Source organism: Lampetra planeri, chromosome 10 (genome assembly GCF_965212315.1).
Source record: "Lampetra planeri chromosome 10, kcLamPlan1.2.h2, whole genome shotgun sequence".
NCBI lineage: Eukaryota > Metazoa > Chordata > Hyperoartia > Petromyzontiformes > Petromyzontidae > Lampetra > Lampetra planeri.
This window is the reverse complement of record NC_136116.1, coordinates 514,116-540,075: the sequence shown is the minus strand read 5'-3', so window position 1 is coordinate 540,075 and position 25,960 is coordinate 514,116. Positions and strand designations below refer to the sequence as shown.

At 47.7% G+C, this 25,960-nt stretch overlaps 2 protein-coding genes across 4 annotated transcripts; one reads left to right on the top strand and one right to left on the bottom strand.

Moving 5' to 3' along the window:
* The first annotated feature begins 988 nt into the window (after window positions 1–988).
* Window positions 989–8,818, top strand: CWC25 (CWC25 spliceosome associated protein). 2 transcript variants are annotated; one of them, XM_078597838.1, is made up of 10 exons: window positions 989–1,191; window positions 1,664–1,836; window positions 2,199–2,435; window positions 3,758–3,827; window positions 4,235–4,347; window positions 4,454–4,529; window positions 5,305–5,453; window positions 6,055–6,144; window positions 6,892–7,053; window positions 7,907–8,818. In XM_078597838.1, the coding sequence occupies exons 1-10, from the start codon at window positions 1,174–1,176 to the stop codon at window positions 8,019–8,021; spliced, it is 1,203 nt and encodes a 400-aa protein (XP_078453964.1). In that variant the 5' UTR covers window positions 989–1,173; the 3' UTR covers window positions 8,022–8,818. The 2 variants fall into 2 exon arrangements, with proteins under 2 accessions (XP_078453964.1, XP_078453965.1); XM_078597839.1 differs by lacking the exon at window positions 6,055–6,144.
* ARMC3 (armadillo repeat containing 3) lies at window positions 4,730–25,928 on the bottom strand. 2 transcript variants are annotated; one of them, XM_078597833.1, is made up of 18 exons: window positions 25,853–25,928; window positions 24,168–24,233; window positions 23,189–23,306; window positions 22,428–22,553; window positions 22,061–22,129; window positions 21,013–21,188; window positions 19,850–20,038; window positions 18,777–18,960; window positions 17,508–17,666; window positions 16,469–16,577; window positions 15,551–15,818; window positions 15,116–15,252; window positions 13,929–14,097; window positions 13,170–13,270; window positions 11,641–11,736; window positions 10,934–11,143; window positions 10,345–10,507; window positions 4,730–9,849 (listed from the first exon to the last, which is right to left on the bottom strand). In XM_078597833.1, exons 2-18 carry the CDS (start codon window positions 24,213–24,215, stop codon window positions 9,604–9,606), a joined length of 2,568 nt encoding a protein of 855 aa, XP_078453959.1. In that variant the 5' UTR covers window positions 24,216–24,233; window positions 25,853–25,928; the 3' UTR covers window positions 4,730–9,603. The 2 variants fall into 2 exon arrangements, with proteins under 2 accessions (XP_078453959.1, XP_078453960.1); XM_078597834.1 differs by having other exon boundaries at window positions 13,170–13,261.
* Window positions 25,929–25,960: the final 32 nt, after the last annotated feature.

Genomic DNA, 25,960 nt, shown 5'->3' with positions numbered 1-25,960 from the left:
AACAAAACGAGTACACCGTAAACTCTCATCCCTTGGACGTATTGGCAATGGGCCGTCTGTGAAAGAAGAGCTTCATAGCTCATCGGATTCATCTTCTTGGTTCTTTCGGTAAAGTCACGTAGAAGGGAAGTAATAAAATAATAAAACATAATAAAACAATTCTCACGACGTTTCGGCCACAACGCAAGCAGCCGTCCTCAGGTGAAAACCAGGTCTGTCGAGGCGACAGCGTCTGAATGACACAGCACACGTGCTTGGAGCATATATATAAGCTGGGTTGGAAGGGGGGAGAAGAGCGCCTTGACAAAAGAATATGCATATCAAGAGGCATTTAGCATATTTATGGGAAATGCTGATATTTGATTAGTACTACTCATGCCCGTGCATTATGCAGGATTAGCAGCATCAAAGGGAAGGGATATGGGAAATGCAGGTATGTGATTAGTACTACTTATGCCCGTGCATTATGCAGGATTAGCAACATCAAAGGGAGGGGATAGGGGAAATGCAGGTATGTGAATAGTACTTATGCCCGTGCATTATGCAGGATTAGCAGCATCAAAGAGAGGGGATAGGGGTAGCATTAATAAAGGGAAGGAGTGTTAATAGTATGTAGCTGCAGTAACTAAAACCACCACGTAAACAACTAAAGTATAAACTACATAGTATCATCAGCTTATATATATGCTCCAAGCACGTGTGCTGTGTCATTCAGACGCTGTCGCCTCGACAGACCTGGTTTTCACCTGAGGACGGCTGCTTGCGTTGTGGCCGAAACGTCGTGAGAATTGTTTTATTATGTTTTATTTTTATTATTTTATTACTTCCCTTCTACGTGACTTTACCGAAAGAACCAAGAAGATGAATCCCTGCAGTCACGAAAGCTTTAAATCGAAAAAGCTCATCGGATTCTTCCAGTCCCAATGCAGTCAGTATCACGTGGTAGGCTTCGGGTCCGCGGTGAAACACTCCCGGTGCAACTGTTTAGAGGTCAGGGACCGCGGTGAACAGTTGGTTTCCGGTGTAGCCAGGCGCCATCAGAGACGGTCGCGGCTCGCCGCGTCTCCCTCCTCTGCGGGCCCCGTCTCCCTCTCCCCGTCTCCCTCTCCCCGTCTCCCTCTCCCCGTGCTCCCTCCTCGTCGTCGTCTGCGTCTCGCCTCCTCTCCCGCCGCGATGGGAGGCGGCGATCTGGTGAGCCGGGCGGCGATTTACTCCGGGCCCGATCCGGGCCTGGCCGCTCGCGACCAGGCCGGGCAGCCACTCCGTAAATGTGGAGAATCTTTTACTTAAATAGCGTCCGCTTGTTTATTTTGTTACTTAAATTCTCCACAACGACGCTCACGATTACTTTAAGTTACGTACTGTAGTGTGTCCGGCAGAGTCGCTTTCCATAATTTAAATTCCCTACGTAGTGGATATCTATGGGAAAAGATCTTCAGAGCTCATCGGATTCCTACAGTCGAACTAAAGATTCTGCTTCTGATCATTACGTGATTTAGTGCGCGTACACAATCAAGAGAACAACAACACATCAACGGTCATGTGTGACCCAACGCATCAACCCCCTACAACCCTATCCTTACAGAATTATGGTTACAGCCAATCTGCCTTTAGTAATCCACAGCGTAACTAAAATGCAGTGTCTTGTGTCTGCTGCTTTCAGAATCTGAAGAAGAGCTGGCACCCGCAGACACTGCGGAATATCGAGCGTGTGTGGAAGGCTGAGCAGAAGCATGAGGCCGAGCAGAAGAAGATCGACGAGCTTCAGAAGGAGCTGGCGGAGGAGCGATCCCGGGAGGACATCCAGCGTCACGCCGAGCAGGGCGGCGTCATAACGTGCGGGTTGCCCACACGCCAACCCCAACCATACCGCGTCCCCTCCCACAGACGTGACTTGACCACTGTAAACCTCAACATAGGACCTGTAGTCATGCATTTGGTGATGATATTTTGCATAATTTAATGCTGTTTATTCTCTACCCACCGCTCGACTGGACATCTGTGAAAAAGAGCTTCATAGCACATCGGATTCCTCCAGTCGAAAGGTTCTGAAAACATTCTGATAGAAGATTAGTGAGAGCGCAGAGGATTTCCCCGTATTGTAGGAAGCTTCGCGTGTATGTGCTCTTGCGTTCTTTTGACAGATACCAATGCCTCCGAATTTTAATGTGTTGACACGGTCATGTGTGACCCAACAGGAAGAAGGACACGCGTCTGGACTGGATGTACCAGGGTCCTGGAAGCCTCGTCAATCGCGAGGAGTACCTGCTGGGAAAGCCCATTGACAAATACGCCAGTGACAAGCTCATGGAGGAGCCTCCTGGCCCAACCAGCACAGGGCTCCCGACTGGATCCATCTTTGCGGCCACCACCACGCCCCTTTCTGCCAATGACATGGCTGCCAAAATCCGGGAGGACCCACTCTTTCTCATCAGGTAAATTGTAAATCCTGGCCAGTATGATATCCAACAAGTGGGAATATTAATGCATGTAATAATGCTAATCCGTTTGTTTTATCCAGGAAATCCGCACTGAGTCAGAGATTCCTTATTCAGGATTGACCTGCTACATTGGGATGTTTGGCCAATGAATGTTTTTAGCTGTGGGAGGAAACCCATGCATAACAAGGGGATATCTAACCCAACTATTTGTTGTTGTGGCACAAATGTTACAAGTGTTACCACTGTGTCACGCTGCTGCCCTGTAATTTCATAGGATGGGTAAACCATGTAAAGGCATGGGCAGTGGCCGATAGGGCAGGTATACGACGGCAGGCCATACCGGCACTTGTTAGAATACAAACCACATATACCGGCATTTTATACATTGGTTCTTGTTTCTATATTACGATGTTTCCCCATACGAGTAATGACAGGGTAAGAGCGTGTGTGATTAGCTGTATAACTATTGACTTAAAGCTTTCGTGACTGCAGGAATTAATATTCTTTGGGTCTTTCGGTAAAGCCACGTATAACATTGTGTGGAAGCTACCTGGCCTGTCATGCCATACAACGCTCTTTTCTATGCTTGCGAAACCTGGACCCCTCATAAGGAACATCTGCACTGGTTTGAAACATTCAGTTTGGCTTGCTTACAAACAGTCCTTCCTGGCTTTAACAAGGCTGGATTGTGTGAAGAGCTCGCAGAGCCTATACAGTTCTCAACACAGTCCCATCAGTGAGTTCTTCTGGCAAGCAAAGCTGCATTGGCTGGCTCATGTAGTCCGCATGTCCAGCCACTGCATACCTAAGCAGCTTTTTAGCTGGATAGAGGGGGCTAAATGGGCAAGGCACGGGCTAGAGAAGAGGTGGGCTGATGTAGTACAGGTAGATCTGGAGCTGATTGGACTTCAATATCACCTTTATGGAGGAGGCTCGTAAAGAACGCTACTGGGCATTTGGACGCAGTCCCTTTCCAGCAATAATGGAGGGCACTGGAGCAACGCTCACAACGAGCAAAGTAGAGGGCACAGGTGGTGCATCTGCCAGTCATCTCAGTCAACCCAAAACACCTGCGTCTCTCGTCACCTCCTGCCAGCAACCCTTCGACACTTCACGTGGCTTCAAGTGCACCTTGCCCGGCACAACTGCTGTGGTGATGTCACCGCCACTTAGTGGCGAATTGCAGCTGTTGTCGTGTCGGTGGACGTTGGCTTCAGGACGAATAGGTTTCATAGCGACACTTATACGTTTACATTTTCGCAGTGAGTGTGGATAAACTGGCACATCATTAACTATAATCTCTGCCATTTCCACAGAAAAAAAGAAGAACAGAAGAAGAGGGAGGTCCTTCAGAACCCTGTGAAAATGAAGAAAATTAAAGAAATGGTAAGACCTGTAAAGCTTAGATACAAAATTCCGATTGAAGTGCGTCAAGCGTCTTCAGGACAAAATCCAGCGAGTTTGGTGATGACTTCCTAGATCTTGCCCTGATGATGTTTGACGCACCCTCAAGCCAAATGCCATATATTTGATTGATAAATTTAGTAATGAGACTCGTTCTTCAACGTACCGGTGAGCTAATACAATAACCATTGGTGTGTAAATGCTTGTACACTGGACAACTGCATTGTTTGGTTATATTGGGTGGTGGAGGGTCTTACAATGCATGTCCAGATAATTATGTAGCCCAACTCAAAATTTATTTTGAATAATTGGCTACGAAAAGCTCCATGTTCAATATTTTATTGGTAAAGTTATTTGAAAGTATTTCTGGTCGTGGTGTTGTTTTGCAGCTGAAAAAGAATATTTTGAAAGAAAAGAAAAAAGAGAAAAAGAACAAGAAGAAGAAGAAGCACAGGCGGCGGCACGAGTTGAGCAGCGATAGCGACAGGGAGGCACGATCGAGGTGAGGCAGCGCTCGTGCAGGAACTCCGTACCTACAGCTTCACCCAGCAAGTGTCACGTCAACCGCCATGCGTTCTGCTATTAAATAACGCTTTGCACTCCTTTAGGAATCATAAGAAACCATCGCAAGAAGAATCCCACGGTGAAAAGTCTCAGTATAAGAGAGGCGATTACGGCCTTCAGGTGAGCATCTTATTTTATTACTAAACATTTATTACAATCTTCTCGTGTAGGCTGCCTTGTTAAAACTGATAAACTACACAATTTCCTCTTCACCAAGCTCGCCAAATATATAAAAAATTCTGCTGCCTCATAGCTCAGCCACACATAGCCCAGTCACACCCATATATGAGACCACGTTGCCGTCATGGATGACTCTCGGACAAATGTCAAATGAATATATAATGTGTCCTGCAGAAAAGGGCCATTGCCTAAAACGCCACAGTGGTATCGACGAATGTGAGTTCATTAACTGTGCTTGTGCACCGCTGACAAATGCAGCAGCATCAAATAATTTGTTCAGATAACATCTAGATTACACTCAAAATCTTCACGGTCCTGCATAGACTGGTCCCTAACTCTTCTGCTCCTCCACGCACTCTGCTCCCTCTGTCTTCTCTCATCACAATGCTCCCCCCCTCCACACACAATCCGTTATAGTAGCCAGCGCTTTATGAAAGCTCGCAGTCAACCTTTGCTCGGTGTAAGATCACTCAATTTTCCTCTGTTGCGTCCACAGTTTGGGACATTCTTTTCCCCAGACATCCATGCTATTGACTCCCTGCCGCTGTTCAAGTACAAGCTTAAGACCTTCCTCTTTCCTCTGCCTTTGACTTGTTTGTGAATATAAAATGTATATGCCCACCGACATTGTTTCTCTACGTTGTGGTTGCATGTAGAGCATATTTAAATCCTAACTGTATAATTGTATGACCTGCACTTGACTCCACCATTGCAGATGAAAGAGCATCACCGTGAGCGGCACAGAGAGACATTTATGTCATCTCGGGAAGCCAGAAGTTGTTCCGTCTCCCCTGATCGCCAGTTTCACCACGGGCGGCACAAAGAGGCGCCTCCAGAGTCCCACATGGCAGCCAACCCACAGAGGTGGGCTCGCTAATCAGCATCTTGATAGGCGGTCCCTTTCAGATGGTTTATAAGTTGAAGAATTGTATATGGCTTATTGGCACGCATGTTGTGCACATGTCGGCAAACCCAGAATGTTACATTGCATTATTTACCTTGGAAGGAGTAAAGGATGCATCATTCTACACCTTTTGTCAATCCACTGTGTGGGACGTTGGAGCATTATGAAGTATATGGTTATACTTTATAATGCTGGTCAGTGCAGTTTGGTGAAGTGCATTTTACTCATTGAAAATATTCCGTGAATGAAAATAATGTCAATAACCGTGGCTGGAGTGGTTTGCACTGAAGAGGTTGTGAGTTAAAATTCTGGTTGTAGATTGACTCCGGCCATCATTCCTCCGAGGGAAATGAAATGAGTACCACTTAGTGGGGAAGTCAGCAGTGATCCTATGGATAGACTCCCCCACACCATGGGAATGTATACATCCACCACTGGCTCGGGGCTATGAACAGGATATGAGCACCACTTTAATGCCCATTTGAGCATCACTTTGATTTTAGTACATTAAATGCAGCCCATGGTATTTGAACCTGAGCATTGTGCATGTGTATCTGACAGAAACGCTGCAGCCGAGTCTGTGAGCAAGAAATGCAGAACCTCAACTCCTCCAGCCCCTTATCAGCGTCGCCCACCTGCACACACCTCCAGGTCCTTAAACATCCTGTTTGTTCATTTTCCATGGTCTATAATCTCACCATTAAAATACCATTGGAGTATAAAAAAAATGTGTAAACGCCAAAAACGTTGTATTAATTGCTGTGTTCAGCATACTTTGGGTTTCTTTACCTCCAGTCCCATATCCTGTTGTGGATGTCATTTGCCTCAGGGAGGCTCATCTGCCTTGAGTAAAATAGCTTCATTTCCATTGGGTTTGGACAATTACTGAACTTCAAATCAGATCGACATCAAAAGAATACTTTAGCTACCAACCTACAAGTGAACCTTGTAGGCTTTGAAGCTTTCCTTCTAATTGCATTTAACTATTATTAGAAACATGTTTATTGGGTTTAGCCACTTATTGATCTCGACAAATTTCTGCCGCAAGGACCCACCACCACCTGACAATTTGTTATGTGTTTAAGAATTTATACACCAATTTTTACTGTTTCAAGTTATTCTGACAAGTCTCGCAATCAACTTTTGCAATTATATACACCAATTTGCTTGAAACTGCACCAAGCATCATCAGGACAAGGTCCAGGAAGTCAATAAAATCGAGGATTTCAAAACGACTGGAACAATAATAATTGGCGTGTCGTTAAATACTTGTACACGTGACAGTTGAATTTGTTTGACTGTGAGGTGATGTGGAGTCTTAACGACAGAAGTTTGGCCAGATCAAATTTACATGTTTAGTTTTACTGCGTTCTTTACAAACGTGTCACTACCTTGCAGCAAACTGTCAGCGGAAGAGCTGGAGAAGCGGCGCGAGGAGATGATGCAGAATGCCAAGTGGCGAGATGAGCAGAGGGTGGCGAACGTGAACCGATACCGGCAGGAGGATGAGCATGAGCGCCAGCGCGAGCGCAGCGACAAGCGCGATGGCCGCTTCCTGCAGTAAGTGCACGCAGTCCCTCAGTCCCCTTAGCATAGCCACTAGCACGCAAGAGCGACCTTCATCGAAATCTTCCGTTTCGCTGGCTAACAGCAGAGCTTGCCGACGTGGCCGAGCAGTGGTGCGTTTTTTGCGTGTTGCAGAAGCTCGCGGTTCCAATGAGATGCCGCCGTTTTTTTTACTGAAGAGTTGCTGAGCATAGAGTTGTAAGAAAGAAGTCTTAATGTTTCTTTAATTAAGCAAGCCTGTTATCAGAGCTTGGAAAAAGAGACAATGGGAGGGAATTTGAAAGCAGAGCAGTGCAAGAGAAGCATAGCGAGAAGTGTTGTGACCTGCAATATGGTGGTTGAGTGTGTTGTTGTGACCTGCAGTATGGTGGTTGAACAGTGTGGATGAGACAAAACAGTCTGGTAGACCAAATCCTCAACATGGGTGGAGGAATCAAACGGTGAACTTCACTAGATCAATAACCATGGTAGTAGTGATAGAAGAGTGCTAAGGTGGTGGACTGGCCTCGGGTGGGCGAGTTAATGCAGTGAATTAGTGCTGCATTATCAATCACCCTGACTTTTTAATTCTGTTGTGTGAATTCACTGTAAAATACCACATACTGTCTGCTTCACTTATAGCGGACGTTAAAGACCCCGCAACGTCATTGGAAGAGGAGGTCATTATGTGCTGGCGTCATGATCCAAATTTTCCAAATTATCCACAAATTACTTTGGAAAAAACACAGCAATTGTCATGCCTGCCTGAACTTCAGAACCTTCATAAGAAAGAGCTGATCCACAGTGAGGCTTTCCTGGGTAAATAAGCATGGTAATAATAATATGTGACCGTCTGCTTCGTCACCAGTGCCATGAAGCTGGAGAGCGCGGCCTCGTCCTCCGTAGAAGACAGAGTCAAGCGGAAGGTGCACTCCATCCAGCGCACGGCTGCCGCCCTCGACAAAAACTTCATGCGGCGCTGAGCTTCCGGTTGGCGCCAACGTTCCTTTAGGATTCAACGTGGTGCAAGGGGCAGGCTGGACAGACGCACACCTATTTGATACAGAGGTTTCCTCTGCAGTAATGGTCATGGTGCTACAAGAGCCACACAGAAATCCAGATGCCTTACCCAGGCATTAATGATGATGATAATACTTAATTTTGGTGTAAAAATTTAGTGCAGACAAATTTTAAACCTGCCCCTAAACACGTGTGTGCATGCCATTACGCATTTTCTATGCACGTGCCAGTTGATAGCCCTGGACTTTCCGTCTCAAGGGATATTTCCAGATTAATTTTTTTATCATAACAAATTCATTGATCAAGTTTAAAGTTGCAGTTCTGTAATAATGGATTAAATTATTTTTTTTGTCATGAGTAAAATTTTGGGGAACAGATATTTTTAGAAGGGTCTCATGTTTTGGCATATGTAAGAATATTGAGTGCTTAATTTTCTGGAAACCTTTATCAGATAAACGTGTGGTCGTGTCAATAATACAACTGCAACCACTATTGTAGCCGTGCTTTTTGTACTTTATCTTTGTGATGAAAATACTAGCTAGTCCAGCAAAGATTCTGGAGAATTACATTTTTTTCACAGCAATTTGACATAAAATCAGAAATATTGCAACACCGTAAGTTTTTATACATTCATGTTGCCCAGCACAATCACCTCTGGGTGGAGCTGTAAATACTCAGAATTTTGGGTTTGTACCGTTTGTTTGGTATTGTACTGCAATGTTGTTTCATAATGTACATTCAAATAAAACATCAACTGTCAGTTTTGTATTGTGTTATGTATACTCGTACATGCGAAGAGAATTGGTAGAAAATTTGGCAACATGTTTAACAAAAACGGTCCACGCGTGTGCACGTTTCTTTTGCATTGATACCGAAGAATGGGACTTGCATAGCCTCATTTTCCACTGTCTCTGTATGAACTTTAACAAAATGAGATTGAGTGGCAATGTCCCTTTAGTTAACACTCCCGGCATGTACAATTAATATTGATGATTTGTTTTGATGAACGCCCTTCACGCCGGGGCATCTCAGACCGCATTAATTACACACGATAATGGACTTGCGTCGCATCTCAAACATTTTGAAAGGGAATTCCCAGTAGCAGCTGTCCCTGTGTTGCATAATGTCAACACCATGGCCTGCCAGCGGGCATTAGTCTGCCAGTTTCCATTGTCTTAGAGTTGCTAGGCATGTGACAACTCGTGAAATACAAATTCTTACATTCATAACAGTGCTGAGAATTGTACATATAAGCGGCACTTCTGGCTTAAACGAACAGCAGTCAATGATTGGGTCGTAAAAAAATGTAAGTGTCCTGGGTACCTTGCCACCTCCAGATGTTCTATATTATTCACAACGCCAATGAAATATATATTCGCGAATCATCCCCCCAAATCCTGACTGCATCAACTGAATGTGGTGAATTGTTCGGTGCCTAATATCTGCCCTAACATGAGAAACAAGACCGTCACCCATGGTTGTCGCGATAGTTGCTGCAGTGACTGGTGCATTCAAATTCCTCTTTGGGGCTGGGGAGACGTGACCTCACAAATGCGTGTAATTGGAGGCCTCGGCACTGTCGGCATGGAGCAGCGCCCCTACGTTATGAATGAGGTCCACAACGTGCAGCTGAGGGGGCAATAGCAGAGGGCCGTTAGACGCAGGATGAGAGAGGCCGTCCGCAGGCGTTGCCGGCTGGGGTGGCGCGGGCGGCAGAAGCAGCTCGTTCCAGGCATGGTTATAGGGGCCTCTGACCAGGCTGCAGGGCACACCCAGGCGATCGGCCACCACCTGCGTGTAGGCGTACAACCCGTCGGCATACAGATAAAGATCGAGAAGTCAGTGTGGCCAAAGCCGTTGATGCCACAACACCTCACGACAAGCACTTTCTCCCCTCCGCCAGATCCCACAGCTACTGCACAGTAGAAAGCGACCTCCAAGGTCTGTGCTCAAGCATCCCACCACCATATCTGCTCTTAGGTCTTCCCCGTGGTTACCGAATTGGAGTCCCCTCCAATACCTGCTTTGGCAATCAGCTCTACCCCATCCTGTCTAATCACATCTACAACACTCACTAGCATTAATCTCCGACTTCTGTGCTCATATGCCAACAACTTATTTTAAAGCTGCTTAATTTGTGTCCAAATCTCCTATCCACACAGCAATCCCACCTCAACTTTCCTTTGAACTCGCAACCTTCCGATTGCGAGTCCCTTTGCTATAAACCTCATTCACAAAACGAGGGTCTTCACGCCGCCACACGACCACCGAGCCCCTGGGCTGCACCTTGAAGAGCAGCGCTCGGTGCGGCTGCACTCCTCTCTGGATGCGGCCCAGTGGGATGAGGTTGGACTGGAGCTCGTTCTTGAGCTGGCTTACGTGCAGCTCCCAGCTGAAGTCGCTGAGAGAGTCGCGCTCCACCGGGCCTCCCATCCTATCAGACACAAGCCTACGTACCGTCGCAAGCACACGCCATCACATTAAGCTCAGGAATCAGCTAGGGCTGTGTCACGTGGTGCAACAACAAGTGAAGGTGGGTGCGCGGCACGGGAAGCTGAGCACAGATTAAGGAGGGGTGAGTCACGCGGGTGAAATCGAAGTTATATAGGTTCACAGTTCGAATCTAGCAGGCCGCTCTGTTACGTAAAGGACCTTACAGATCCAGGACATCATTAGAGAGTCCAATTTTTCCCAATAAAAAAATTGACCTGTATATTACTCAATTGGGATTACACATAGCAATAATCGTCCCTTATTGACAGACTCATGCCCACTTGCAGGTGCTATCACCTTGTACCGCACAGAGACAGCTGTCACTGGGATGTGGTGTAAGTCACTTATCGCGTGTCAAGCGCTCTATCGTAATTGTGATTACCTGGCGAGAGTGGCGGCCTGCAGGCGCGGGCAGGCCAAGGGTAGTACCGCTCTAATCGCCTCCTCGACAAACACCCGCAGCTCGGGGTCAGGGGTTGGCTGCCATGGCGGCTGCTCAATGGTGGCCCCTTCTATCCGCATGGCGGGCCCAGGGGCCTCCTCCTCCTCCGGCGCCCGTTCTTCCTCCTTCCGTCCCTTGGTCTTAGTCTTACTGTAAGAGTTGAACGATTGGTGGGGTAACGCAACAATATTGCTGTATTATCGTGCAACCTTTGCATTAAAAAAAAAACACATTTTCTGAGCACAGGGCCCTAAAACATCAAAGAGCGAGCAACAAATAGCACTAACCAAAGTTGTAATAGATAACAGTTAGCATAAGAGATTGGGTGAAGAGGTGAGAGGAGGGAATTCCAAAGTAGAGCGGTGCAAGGGAAGAAGCAGAAAGGAAAAGTGTTGTGACCTGCACTGTGCTGAGTCAGTGGGTGAGTGTGTTGTTGTATGGTGGTTGAACAGTGTGGATGAGACAAAAGTCTGGTTGACCGAGTACCCAATATGGTTGAAGAAATCAATGAGCAAAGTTCACGGGAACAGTAACCGTGGTAGAAGCAATCGAAGAGCGCTAAGGAGGCGACTGACCACTGTTGACCAAGTGACTGGAGTGAATCAGTGAGTGCTGCTTCAGCAATCAACCATCTTTGTGCAGCTCACCTGGGAGTCTTGGAGCCCTTGGCCTGGAGGGAGGACACACGCCCACTTTCCCCTGGGTCTGGGGGCTTCTCCACAAGGGGATCAACCACGTTCAGCCTGCACCGACAGTGCCACGCTTGTGCTCAAACTCCGTTACAAGTTCATTTTGCTTACCCTACTTAACTCAAAGAGGGTGGAATAAAGTCAAATTTACAAGTGTCGCTTTGGTTATCGAAAAGACAAACGCAATAACGTAAAGGCAAAGTATAACAATGAGGCAAATAGAAATCCGAGCAAAATAAATTAAATATAAATCGGAGCAGATACACCCAAATTAAAACCAGAGCAAAAAGTAAACATGCTCCAGAATAAATTGAAAACAGTACACAAACATAATGAAAAGTTGCATTATTTTCCTGCAAGGAAATTACTGTACTTTAAAAAACCGTTGAAAGTACAATTGAGTTTAAAGAAACATTGAAATGGAATTGGGTGAATATTGCACGAGTGTGCAAACAGACAAGACACTCTTGTGCATTGTAGCAATGGAGCAGGTGAGGCATATTCGGAATAGACCAAAGCAAGTGCACTGAGCTCAAACAACGACGCATTCAAATTCACCAAGAGATCGTATTGTTCTTGAGTGATCGGTAGTACCGTGGTTAGTGCATTGCACAATGAGCCTCGCGACCCGAGTTCCATTCCCGCTTATGACCAAGATCACTGACATATCTGAACCGGTTCCTGGGGCCTGCCCTATGTCGCCTATAATGAACATGGTGCTGGCCACCTACCCCTTGTGTGCCTTAATAGGTGTTCTCTAACACCATTTGCCCCAACAGTCTGTTAAGCCGAAAGTGGAGGATCTCGGTCTTTGTGAGCGTGTATGTCTTTGCATTGGTGTGTAATCGTGTCGTGTCTTTGCATGTGTGTGTGATCGTATTGTGTCTCTGTATGTGTGTGTAATTGTGTTTGCTATGCATGTGTCAATTGACACCAGAGCCGGCCCAGCCACTAAGCGACCCTTGCAATTGCAAAGGGCCCCGTGGCCAGCAGAGGGCCCCCTAGAGTCACTGCTAGCTAGTGGGTGAAAAAAATCATACATCAAAGGGGCCTCCAACCAAATTTTGCTTAGGGCCCCCAAAGGTCTAGGGCCGGTTCTGATTGACACCCTGGACACCCTTGCAAACAAGATGTTCTATTCCCTGGTATTATCCACGTGAAATTCTTTAACTAAAATAAAAACACGTGCGCAAATCTGTTGCCATGTGAGCCCACTCGCTCACATGTGCAGCCGAATTCTATTGAGCTGGTGGCCCGGTTAAGGCCGAGAGCTTTTGTGTGTGCAATGCCACACAGCCTCACGTGTTGCCGAGTGGAGGCGAGCAAGCGAGTGAGGAGTGCGAGCGAGTGTGAGCGAGGAGTTAGAGCGAGTGAGTTCAAGCGAGCAAGCATGAGTGAGGAGTGCGTGTGAGTGAGCGTGAGTGAGTGCAAGTGAGCGCGAGTGAGGTGTGAATGTGAGTGAGTGAGAAGTGCGAACGATCACGTACTGCTCAGCGGGGGCCGTGTTGACGAGGAGTACTGCGCGGTTTCGGTTCGGCCCTGTCCGCGCCAGCTCCTCCAGGGAGCCCCGGTGCTCACTCTGCCGCAGCTCACACAAGCACACCACACAGCCCGCGTGAAGCTACAGGAGCAGCCCTGCAAGCGCTCGCTCCTGCCACTGCTGGCAGATTCTCATTCAGTCCGCTCTTCCACGCTGACCGCACACGTTGGAAGACGTGGGGGTACCCACATCTCAACCCACTGATCGACTTAACTGCGGTGTACCAACAGTTATATTTCCTCCTAACTACCTCACAGCCTTACCGGAAGATATGGAACAAAAACTGAAAATTGCGCAAAGAAGTATGGACCAATGCATGTTTGGAATTGCAGTGAGACAGCAAGAGGAACCCATGGATTAGAGAAATATACAGGTTAATGATAGCATCCAAACTGTTAATAAAAGCAAGTGGGCTGGGGTGGGATGCATCACGGATAGACGGGAGGGTGGTCAAGACTAATAACCAAGGAAGGAAACGCCTCCGAGAGGATGGCCTACTAAGAAATGGAGCGATGACACAGCTCATGCACACGTGATGGATGGATTTGTTGCATCGCAGAATTGCGAGATGTGGCAGTGGCTTGGGAAAGGGTTCATCCAACAATGGATTGATAATGGCTGATGATGATGGTAAACCTTCCACAACACCAGTAACTGTGTGAAAAACACACAAAACAACGGTTGCCAGGTCAGCACGGGTTCTCACCGGGCCAGCATCATAGAAGCCATCGGTGATGGTGTTGTGTGCTGAGAGCCGCCCCGTGCGGCTGTACTTGAGCGGGAGGTTGCTGTCCAGCACGCGCGCCAGAGCCGTCTCGCTGAAGCGACTCCTGCGCGTCTCCGACTCGTTCAGCCTCTGCAGCACCTCCAAGCCTCTGGGGAAGCCGCAGACGCCCAGCCCAAAAGGTACTTGGCACGTACTTGATATCTACCCATGCCCGTTTACGTCTCGTGCAACAACCACCCAGGATCTATTTTGCTGTTTCAGTCGCGTGACTCCACAACGAGTGGCTTGTAGGAAAGATCTGTCCTAGACAACACTTGTGTCTGTAAATGTATTTTAATATCGTTTATGTCCGTGCACTGTTTTCAATTTCTTCTTTTTGCTGCGATGAATTCGCTGTATAGTTGTGTTTTGCTTAAATGTTGTTTTGTCATTTTGGTGACCAAGGTTACTCTTGAAATTAAGATGCAATGCTGGTCTCTGGAGTTTTCACCTGGCTAAACAAATACCCTTGAAACTCGAAACGAGCAATATACCTATTCTGGGCATTGTTTAAAGTATGTCACTTTAGTTCTTTCGGTAAAGTCAAAGGCAGCTCTCCCGCCGACTTCAGAATTTTCTTGCTGTGGTTGTCCCACCTGATGAAGTTTGCTTGTGTTGCGATCAAAACGTCGTGATTTGTTTTATTTTATTTCATTTCTATCAACGTGACTCTACCGAAAGAACCAAAGAGTATAGATTCCTGCAGTCACGAAAGCCTCAAATCAAGTATGTATTAACTTATTAAAATACTATACAAAGGCAAACTGTGTAAGTTATAGGTTCATATACATGACATCATTATGCGTTTGTTATGCGTGCATCGATGGACACCCTGGACACCCTTGCAAATGGGATTTCTATCGCACGGGGATAGATACATAAAGAAACCTCACAATCCACGCAGGAGCAGAGGCAGAGAGCGGCTGAGGTCGACGCACAAGACCTGAGAGAAGTGATTGTGCACAGCCTTAGGCCAGAGGCAGCAAGGGGTGACCCTACAGTAATGAATATAATCATTAATTGTGTTTTCTCCAGTAAATATCAACAAAACATCACCGCCCTCCCCCACCGGCACCCCTTCGATCCGCCAATGCCCTGAGCTGCTGTGATGGGGCCGAGGCACAAACCCCAGGCGGCAGATCTCCATGGCTGTGGGCTCGTCTGCAGCGCAGAGGAAAACCACCCAGCATGCCGTGCGGCGTATCTCCACCGTGTTCGAGTCGAGCATCTGAACCAGCGGGGCAAGACCGCCCACTATACGTAGCTGTGCGACGCATGGAAAATAAAAACACAAACACACACAGTACTGCTACCATGCTCGTTTGAGCAGGAATTCAATTTCACTTTGGAGCCTTCAAGAACTCTGAACCAGAAATTTTACTGGCTTTAAGTGGACCTAACATGTCACCTATTGACAAGCCATCGAGCAAAATGCCACCTAAGTGACATGCCACCTTTCGGCATGCCACCCCGTGACATGCCACCTATCGGCATGCCACCCAGTGTGTACATTCTCCACGTTTCTAAACATGCGGGGCAGTGACAGCAGCATCCCCACCAACCTGTGCCCGAGCCTCGGCGCTGCACATCAAGCCAGCAAGCGCCAGCGCAGCCTTGCCCTGCAATTGCGGATTTGGGGAAGACAAAAGGGCAGCTATGGCTTCGACAGCCCCGCTTGCCAGCAATCCAGGCACCAGGTGCTCTAGCCCGGCAAGGTTTGCCAACACCACAGCCGCATGGGCGGCAGGACTTGTCTTGGCGCCCGCCTGTACAGCCAAGCGCCCAGCAGCCAGCAGCCCCAGCAGAGCCTCTACTCCTTCTGCCGCTGTGCTGCACAGAAGCCACACACATACCAATATTACTCCATCCAAAGCAGCTCTTGTTTGTCTGAATCAACCTTCGTTTCAGCAAGTTTATTACATTTTATATCGATGTATGTTTGTGTAATATGGTTAATTTTGCTCCGATTTATATTTGCTTCATTGCTGTGCTTTGTTTTTATGTAATTGCTTTTTCCGTTTTGATGATCTAGGTCACTTTTGCAAGTGAGACCATATTCTGATCTCGTCAGTTCTCACCCAGGTTAAACTAAACAATTTTTATTTTAGCAGGCAATGTTCACTGAGCTATATAGCTCTTTTTCAAAAGCGACTGGCCATAAATGATAGCACAAGGAAGTGGCTTATCATATGGAAATGTATAGTAGCCAAATGCTCTAAACGCATGCTTCTAAATGTGGAGGGAAAAACTGGAGGTCTCGGAGAAAAATCCACGCGACTACGGGGAGAACACGCAAACTCCAAATATACAGGCGTCAGGGTGAGGATCGAACCCACGACCTCCTGCATACCAGATGCGGGAGTTTAACATCTCGCCACCGTGGCGCCCAGTTAAACAAAATAAACCACAAACTTGATTAACCTATCCCTGCACGCATTTCAACATAGACATGTGTATGCGTTCCTGTGCCCCGGCGATACCCGCAGGTGTCGGGGAAGGTGCTCGTGAGGTTAGCGAGCGCCAGCACAGCCGTCTCCCGTACGTCCGCACTCTCACTGGACAAGAGCCGCACCAGCTGGGCAGTGCCCCCTTGTAGAGAGCAACCATCACGTGTCACCATCAGCACTTGGAATTACAATCACTTTTGCATTTACACGGCACTTGCTTAAATGCATGAGCAACATCTCATCTCAAACATTAGTCTGCCAGTCAGGGGTGATGGTTAGTACGATGTGTGATATCAAGTGATACATGAGTGATTTGCAGGGATTTTTTTATTTTTAAAATTTGTCCATGATGCTAGCATGCAATGGCCTACTCGTGTCGAATAACGTCACGTGAATGTCCACTAAAGTGGGCAGCGCCTAAGTATTTTATGGCGAATACTCCCGCAGTGTAACCTCGAAACCTCTGCAAAAAGCGGCGATCGCGCTAACACTGAGCCGTGTTACCGCCCCCTCGCACCACGAAAACACCCTGCTCACGTTTACATGGCAGCTGATGAGACTGCATTCTGGACAAAAGAATAACTTGTAGAGTGATGCAGACACTTGCGTGATTTTTTTTTACACAGTTGCTCAGCAGAGGCCCAAAGGCCCAAAACGTCAGAGAGCAATAAACAGCACTATTAAAGTTGTAACAAATAACCGTTAATGCGTGTCTTGCATTAAGAAAGGTAATACAGTAATGGGAAAATAGACAATGGGAGGGATTTCCAAAGTGGAGCAGTGCGAGTAATTAACAAGTGGAGTTCACGAGGACAGTAACCATGGTGGTAGTTATAGAAGAGTTAATGGGTGAGTTAGTTAGTAGGTGAGTGGTTGAGTGAGTGAGTGGGTAAGTTATTGAGTGAGTAGGTCAGTGAGTGAGTGGGTGGGTGAGTGAGTGGTTTAGTGCTTGAGTGAGTGTGTAGTTGTGACCTACAGTGTGGTGGTTGACTACAGCATGGATGAGACAAAACCGTCTGGTAGCCCGAGCGAGCCCTCAGCACGGGTGGAGGAATGGACGAGCGAGGTTCACCGTGACTGTGAATGGCGATGGCACCAGCTTGGCGCTGGCTCATGGCAGCCACAGCGTGAGCTGCAGCCGACCGGACCGCATCGCCGCTGGCAGCAGAGCCCAAGAGCGCCACCATCACCGCCTCCACACCCTGCTCGTGCAGAATCCCCCAGCTCTCGTCTGCAACAGCCAGACAACCGCACATTAACATGCAGAACTGCTCGCATACGTATTGCCATCACACACAAAGGGACAAAGACAAACATCCCCCATATAGCCTTTCACAGACTGTTGGGGCAAGTGATATTACAGCCGGCACGGCACACGAGGGGGTGACTGGCAATGCCCAGCTGCCTTTGTCTCCCCAGTGCTGATGTTAACACGCTAAACCAGGAACTCGTTTAAGGCTGAGTGGACCTAGGGGAGGCCCAGGACCAGTTGAAATTTTGCCCACTGATGTTGGCCGTGAACGGGATTAGAACTCGGGCAGTTTGCTAACCACTACAGCGCCATGTCCGTCTCACCGATGCCAATGCTTAAGTCTACGCGAGACACACTGCACGCACACACGAACAAGGACATGCTACAACGAGCACAAACAGCCCCACATCACAAATACAGTTCTATTAAGATAGACTCATACTAATAATAAGGTGATAGACACAGCAGCACCAAGCAAGTTCTTCTATGCATGTCTACACGTTTTCTTTTCAGTGCCAAATCCTCCTTCAACTCCGAGCAATTCCTACTGTTGCGATACAAAGCTCACATCCAGCCAAAGCTGGAGCCCTGCTGCTGGAGTGGAGCACCCAGTTCCTACCTCAATGCACCGGATAGAGTTCAGAGTAAAGCAGCAGACGGGATGATAGATGATCCACTACTCGCCCCTTCACTCGAGTCACTCACCAGCAATCAGTCGCCTCCTTATCACTCTACTATCACTACTACCATGGTTCCCGTTAACTTCACTCATTGATTCCTCCACCCACGTTGAGGACTCGGTCTACCACACTGACTACTTCCTCTCATCCACGCTGTGTTCAGCCGCCACACTGCAGGTGACAACACTTCTCTTTCTGCTTCTTCCTGCGCACTGCTGCTCTTTGGAATTCCCTCCCATCGTATGTTTCCCCAAGCTGTTACAATAAATTCGCTCAATTCAAGATGCGTGTTAACTCTGTACCTATTACAACTTGTATGGTGCTGTTTGTTGCTGGCCACTTGACACTTTGGGCCTTTGGGGTAGTGCTCAGCAACTGTGTGTGTGAATAAAACTAAATTGTGTCTCACCGGAACCAGCCATATGGGCAAGGGCACGAGTGGCATGGGCCTGCAGGTCAGGTTGACTGGAGGCAGTCACGAAGCTCAGCATGGTCTCCAAAGTGCCACTGCCCTGCGCCTGCCTCATAGTCTCCACGTCTCCCAGGCACAGCGTGAACACCTGCAGCGCTTGTGCGTGCAGATCCATCCACTCCTGCGGGAGACCACCGTGACTACATGACTCGCATTATCGCCACATACAGTCATCCTCTTCCTTCAAAATACCCCTTTGTGCGGCTCAGCGGCAGGGCGGGCGGCCTGCAGTTGGGAGGTGCGAGATGAAATCCTGGTTGGAGGTTGACTCGGCCCATCATCCCTCTCTCCGAGGTCATATAAATAGGTACCACTATGTGAGGAAATCAACATTAATTCTTCTACGCACTCGACCCTGTCATATGAATGTGGAATTTCCACCGCTGGCTCAGGGCTTTAAACAGGAAATAAACACCTCCTCAAGGCTCATTTGAGCAGGAAATCACTTTAACTCTTCCAGGGTTTCTCAGGCCACAATGCCCTCTCGAGGGGCCTCTCTCGAGCTCCGTATAGCGGGGACAGCCGCTACGATGAAAGTCACGATCTCGAGCTGGTCTTGACAGAGCCACCCTCCTTCACGCTGCGACATCCCAGAGGAATTTTACCTAAGATAAGCGGCTTCCATTACACAGCATGCCAAACTCTTTAAAGGGCACTCATTGGCAGCTGTCGCTGTGTGTTACACGGTGACTTAGTTTGTGGCCTGCAAGTGGCCAATAGTTTACCGTTAGGAAGTGTTGATTGCTACTGTGCGTGTGATTGAGTGATTTCTGGGTAAATTCTCTCATTTGGCAAACATTGCACCGTGACACCGCCACACAATCGCTGAGTTTTTTTTAATGCCGTCAGCAGATCTTTAACGTTCACTGTGAGCGAAGCAGACTCCGCATAGTGTTTTATGGTTAATACACACAACCGCAATAATAACCAGGACGGCCTGCCGGTTACGAACTATAAACCAACGCAACAAAAGGTGAAAGCGCTATTCCCGGGCCACGTTGGTCTCTCACCTTCTGGCTCAGGATACCAACCACGCGGTCGAGCCCTTGGCGCAGGGCGCCGCGCCCCTCCCCGTCGCGTGCCACCGCTACCAGCGTGTCCAGAGCGAGTTTCTGGATGACTGGAAACTCCGAAGCCAGAAGGTCCAGCAGAGGCGGCACGGCATGTGAAGCATGCAATGCCAGGCGCCCCTCCGTGTCCTGCACAGCGCAAACACCACAAGTGTGGTGATGGACATTTTTTTGTTACAAACCGATTCCTAAGTTGCTCACCTGGCCATGACGTTCATAGCTGTGATGTTCATATCATTTTATTTTTTGAGCTGTATGGAAAGGCCAGAAACTTTGGCCCATGCAGTAACAGAAACTATCCCTGTCTAAAACAATCATCTCTCAAACCCTAAACTTGGCCTATATTTCGAAAAGGTTTATGTCGTGGATATACACGAAATAAAAATTATTTATAGTTATATTTTTTATATGGAGGGAGTGGATATGGATAATAATTAAAATTGTCTAATTGTGTGGTGACACAGCCCAGTGGTAACGCGTTCACCACTTGTAGCAGAGGTTCGCGGTTAGAATCTGGCAAGCCACCCTGGTTAATAATAAAGGCATGTTAACTGTACTACGTGCCGTGTGCTTCTTTCATTATAGACATTAAAGATCCGATGCTGTCATTCAATGAAGAGCAGAGGCCATTGTGTGCCAGCTTGATGGTCAAAACATTTACAAATTTGAAAAATGATACCACCAATTAATGAAAAAGAGTTTTGAGACTCGGTGATGCTTTCCTGGCTAAAGGAGCAAAATAATAAGGCTGTATTTGAGTTCCACATTACCATTGTTTAGCATTCAAACACAAAAGACAAAGATACCCCTTCCAGCCAGCCTTAAGAGATTACTGGGGCAAGTGCTGTTAGCGTGAAACTATGAAGGCTGGCACCAGAGCAGCCTTTGTCTCCCTCGTGCTGATTCATACACACACCCTGCACGAGGTACTAATTTGAGGCTGAGTCGACCTAAGGAAGGTCCAGGACCATTCCCCATATTTACCACCAATGTTGGTCGTAAGCGAGAATGAAACTGAGGTCGTCGTAGCAGTGCTCTGACCACGACACTACCGGCTCTGCACAAATGAACGTATATGTGCACACACACGCTCATTGACTGACCTGCGCGAGCAGGGAGAGACATTCCACGGCGTTCTTCTGTACATCAGGGTCGTGACTGGTGAGCAGGCGGACCAAACAGCCGGTGCCCCCCTGTGCCACCACACCTGCCTTGCCATTAAACTCCTGTGCCAGGCACGCCAGCACAAGGCTGCCGTACTCGTGGCAGACCACCTCCTCTACAAACGCAAGGAAACATCGTTTTGGTTTCCCTGAGCAAATCACAAGTCAGCCATACCTACCCCATGACCATAGTGGCCTTAACTGAAAGGCAACGACTGAGGATGGGTGACTGCGACGCATGCTAGGAATTTCGTGGCAAGTCAAGATAAGCAGAGCAGAAGTCCAGAAGAAAACGTGGCAGGGGAGTATTGTAGATGTGTGCAGGATGGGGCGAAAATAGGGTAAGAAACTTGAAGGTTGGGAAGAGAACATGGTTAGTAAGTACTGCAGATATGATTGCCAGGACAGAGGAGGGCCGATTGCTGAGATAGGCGACCAAAGGGAAGAGAAGACCTAAGGCCAGATGGTGGGAGACTGGCAGGGTAGATCTTTGAGGTCATGCATCTACTGTGCAACAGTTGAAGGATCTGGCGGAGGGGAGAAAGAGCTGGCGAGGAGGTGCGGTGGTATGAACAGCTTTGGCCACGATGACCTCGAAAAAACTGAAAATGTTTTAGCCCACTACATGGCTAATACAAAATATATTATCCGTACACTAACACAATAAGCATGAGAACCAATCCCATTATAGCCTAGAAAATAAATAAGAAGACAAGTATTTTTACACAAGGCTTGCTTGAACCAATGCACGTGAACTGCCAGATGTTTATATGCACAGACCTCTATATTAGACATGAGACCCTGTCTGCTAGATATGAGTGTCGTTGTGCACAATGTAACTTACAAAATTAAACGGTCCTGTTTAATTTTGTAACTTACACTGGATTCGAACTGTGAATCTCTGTGACAAGCGGCCACTCCATGACTCCAGACAGCAAGACCTCGCACTCGGGTCACAATCGGGTCACATTGGATGTGTATCACCTGCCTTCAGGTGACAGCAGCTTTAATACAGGTGAAACGACATCTGCATTCAACAGGATCTTCCTCACAGCAACTGCAGACAGAAACACAGGTTTCCTTTCAAGTTCAAAAGATATAAAATCACATCTGTTTAATGTTTTGTTTTTGCGTGTACAGGGAAACCCTGGCTAGCTGGACTAACAGAGGGGAGCCCTGGTCGGCTCACTGATGACTGTTAGACACGTCCCACGTGGCGCTAAGCAATTAACACACCGAGATCTCAATCTAAATTTCCCTCCCCCCCCCTCTCCCACCTTCTCCCACTGCCACTTCCCTCCCATGGTTACCAGTTTACCCGTTGTCATTTAACAACCCTAATAATATGGCCTCACCATTTGATGCCAGCGTGCCCAAGGTCACAATGGCGTTCCTGCGAACGGTCTTGTCGTCCTGTGTGAGCAGAGAGGCCAAAGGCTCCACAGCCCCAAGGTCCATCAGCATCGCTCTGTTTCCCTCGCCTGACAATCAAACAGCCGGGAAAATCGCATCAAGGGCCACAGCACAAACCCATCAAGAGTGACATCACAGACCCAGAAAAAGCCACAGAACAAGCCCAGAAATATCCACGGCACAAACCCAGCACAAACACATTGTTGCACACTCATCGGTGACACAAGATAAAAGTATCAAACAAGCAAACAATAAATAATTCGGCTGCTTCTCATATTTGTCCCTCCTCACAGCCACAGTCTTCTGGGAGTGAATAATTTCATCAGCATGGGTATAGAAAAAGCTAAACTCTGGACTGGTTTCAACATTCAGTGTCTATGCAGTCCCACAGGACTATGTGGCTGATGGAATGTGTAAATAATACTTTTATTTTCTATGTGTAGGATCAGATATGATAATATATTGTTACTTATATTCTCAACAATTATACGAAAGATAATTTTGTGTTGCACACAGCGTTTGGTATGAACGCATCGCCATAATTTCCCGTGAGTGCAATGCCATGAGTGAGATCCGTGAGATGTGTGAGTGTGATGATGAGTGGGATCATGTGCAAGTGTGACGGTGTGTGAATGTGATGGTGTGTGAGTGTTTAATTGTTTGTGAGTGTAATTGTGTGCGAGAGTGTGTGCTGGGAACATACATTTATCAGCGAAGCGGTGGAGAGCATCGCAAGCTTTGGCCAAGACGTCAGGCTCAGGCGAGCGCAGCATCAGCACCACCGTGGCCACACTGCGGCTCTCTATGGGCAGCGGCTCAAACTGTCACATCAACAAGATTGTCAGCCCCTTGTCAAAACACATCAGATAACTCTCACATGTACAATAGTCCCATGTGGCTTAACTCAACATCTCTCGTTTTACTCCGACAATAACTCTGCTCCACGGTCCCACAGGCACAAAAGTTGAATCATCCCTAGAGACCAAACCCACACAGGCACACTCTTGCTCAGAGCTGCTTCAGCATGGAACCATCTCCCAGACCCACCAACTCTTGCCGCCAGTCCCAGCTGATTTAAATCTGTTCAATGTCTGCAACCGTCACAGAGCGAGTGCATTCGACGTGAACCTGCTGTGTGTACCACTTAGTTCTGTATTTATGTGTGTGTTTGACTGGATGAGATATTTATTGTGTAAACGCAAATGGTATAAGTTACAGATTTTAAAAAATTTCAGCCACCCACCCCCTCGTATGCCACTGTGTTGCCTCCATATTAGTCACTAACGGCACTTGCCCCAAGTTTATTAAGGATGTACGGGGGATCTTTCTCTCTTTTGTGTGATTGTATTAATGCATGTCATTATACATGTGGATTTTGTATGCAAACCTTTGGAAATATGAAGTTCCATCTCAAGGAATATTCCAGATTAAATATTTGTAAAAATATAAATAAAAAATATCATCCAACATCAAAAATACATGGCACCGGGTACATCAGCAGACCGTGCCACAGTCTACATCAACTTTACCAAGCCATTACATCTTTTCCACAGACCAAAGCTGGATACATTCCTCAGTTAGCCGAGTAGTCAAGCAACTAGCCAGCAGCCTTCATCCTCCTGCTCCTCCTCTTGCTGCGTGATGTCGTCCCGTCCCCTCGCAGAGCCACTGTCTCCACTCACCGCGTCTTTTGGGGGACCTTCCGCCGCCTTCTTCACCTTCTTACCCATCCTGCGTCGACAGTGACACTGCAGGGACACGGGCAGACATGCAGAGAAGGCAGCGGTTTCAAGTTGAGTTTGCTTAACCATTCTATCTAGTTTTGCTTAACCAGGTGGTGAGAATTCAAGAGAGCAGCATGAGTCTCATTTTCAAGAGTGACCTGGGGTCTTGTATTGTACAACAATGAAGCAGATATAAGTCAGAGTGAAAGCAATTAATTGAAATCAGAACAACAAGCAGCCAAACAGAAATCTGAGCAAAAGCAACAAAAAAGAAACAACAGCAGAGACAACCAAGTATAAATCATAGCAGAAACAGCTGCTTTGCAGAACTAATTGAAATCAGTGCACAAGCATAGCTCAACATTAAATAAAATGAATGTCTTGTAATGGTAAATAAATCCAATGGTTATGGTGTGTGCTCTGGTTTTTATTGAACACATTTGCCCTCGTTTCTCAGTTAAAGGTTCAGGGCTGAAATTGCCGGTTCACGCCACTGCCGGCAGAAGAGCATCCACTGGCGTGAGCTCTCGAGGATATTTGGTCAACTCGTCCACTTAACCCCACCACATGCGAATTGCCGACAATGGACGCACTGTGGAGTAGCAAGTGGTTACTGCTGGGTGAGCAGGGGGGCAGTGCACGACGGCTCGAGAAGCCTCCACCACAGCGTCAAGTGCCGCGCCGGATAATGGCGTCGAACCATTGACCTCTGGTCTCGAGATGTTACCTACCTCGCATGGTGTACAGGAGGTCATGGGTTCGATCCCGACCCTGACGCCTGCTGTATATTTGGAGTTTGTGTGTCTCTCTCTCTCTCTCATCATCACGGTGGCTATGAGATGTTAACTTCCTCGCCTGGTGTACAAGATCATGGGTTTGATTCCGACCCTGACGCCTGCTGCTGTATATTTGGAGGTTGCGTGTCTCTCATCATCATCATCACGGTGGCTATGAAATGTTAACTACCTCGCCTGGTACACAGGTGGTCATGGGTTTGATCCCGACTTTGACGCCTGCTGCTGTATATTTGGAGTTTGCGTGTCTCCCTCTCCCCGTGGCCGCGTGGATTTTTCTCCGGGTCCTCCGGGTTTCCCCTCCACATTGAGACACACGCGTTTAGAGAATTTGGCTGCTATGCATTTCCGCGTGATAAGTTACTTCGTTGAGGTATAAGTTGTGGCCAGGTCGCTTCTGAAAAAGAGCTCAGTGGGCCTTACCTGGTAAAAAAAAAAATAGTTTAGTTTGAGAATTTCAGGTTCCGTGATGACCATCAACCCCAATGTGGCAGCTCCCTTGGTTTCTCACTTCGGTTTTATTGCTCGATGTTTTGTTTTAACACGTGGCAAATCGATAACAGGTTTCTACCAATGTTTTCCTCATGCCCTTAATGGCCCGGTAATGCCAACAACAACACAACTTCACAACCCTCAAAGCAGCAGGGACAGCAAAGACAATCATCGACATCGCCAGTGGAGACCGCGGGTCCGCGGTCTCCAGGGGTCGTGCCGGGCCTCCGGCTGTAGCCACAAGGAAGAAGCCCCCGGCCACAAACCCATTGGGACATCGTCCCCGTCCTCGCGTGAGGCGTGCGAGGAGGAGGAGGAGAGGAATGGAGACGGAATGGAGAGACGTGCGGCTCTTACCCGACCCGGCTCCTCGCATTCGCCGCGTCCTTGGTCGCTAGGCGACGCCGCGCGCTGCGTCTCGCAACCGCGGCGCCCCTAGCGGACAGCGCAGACGCAGCACAGACA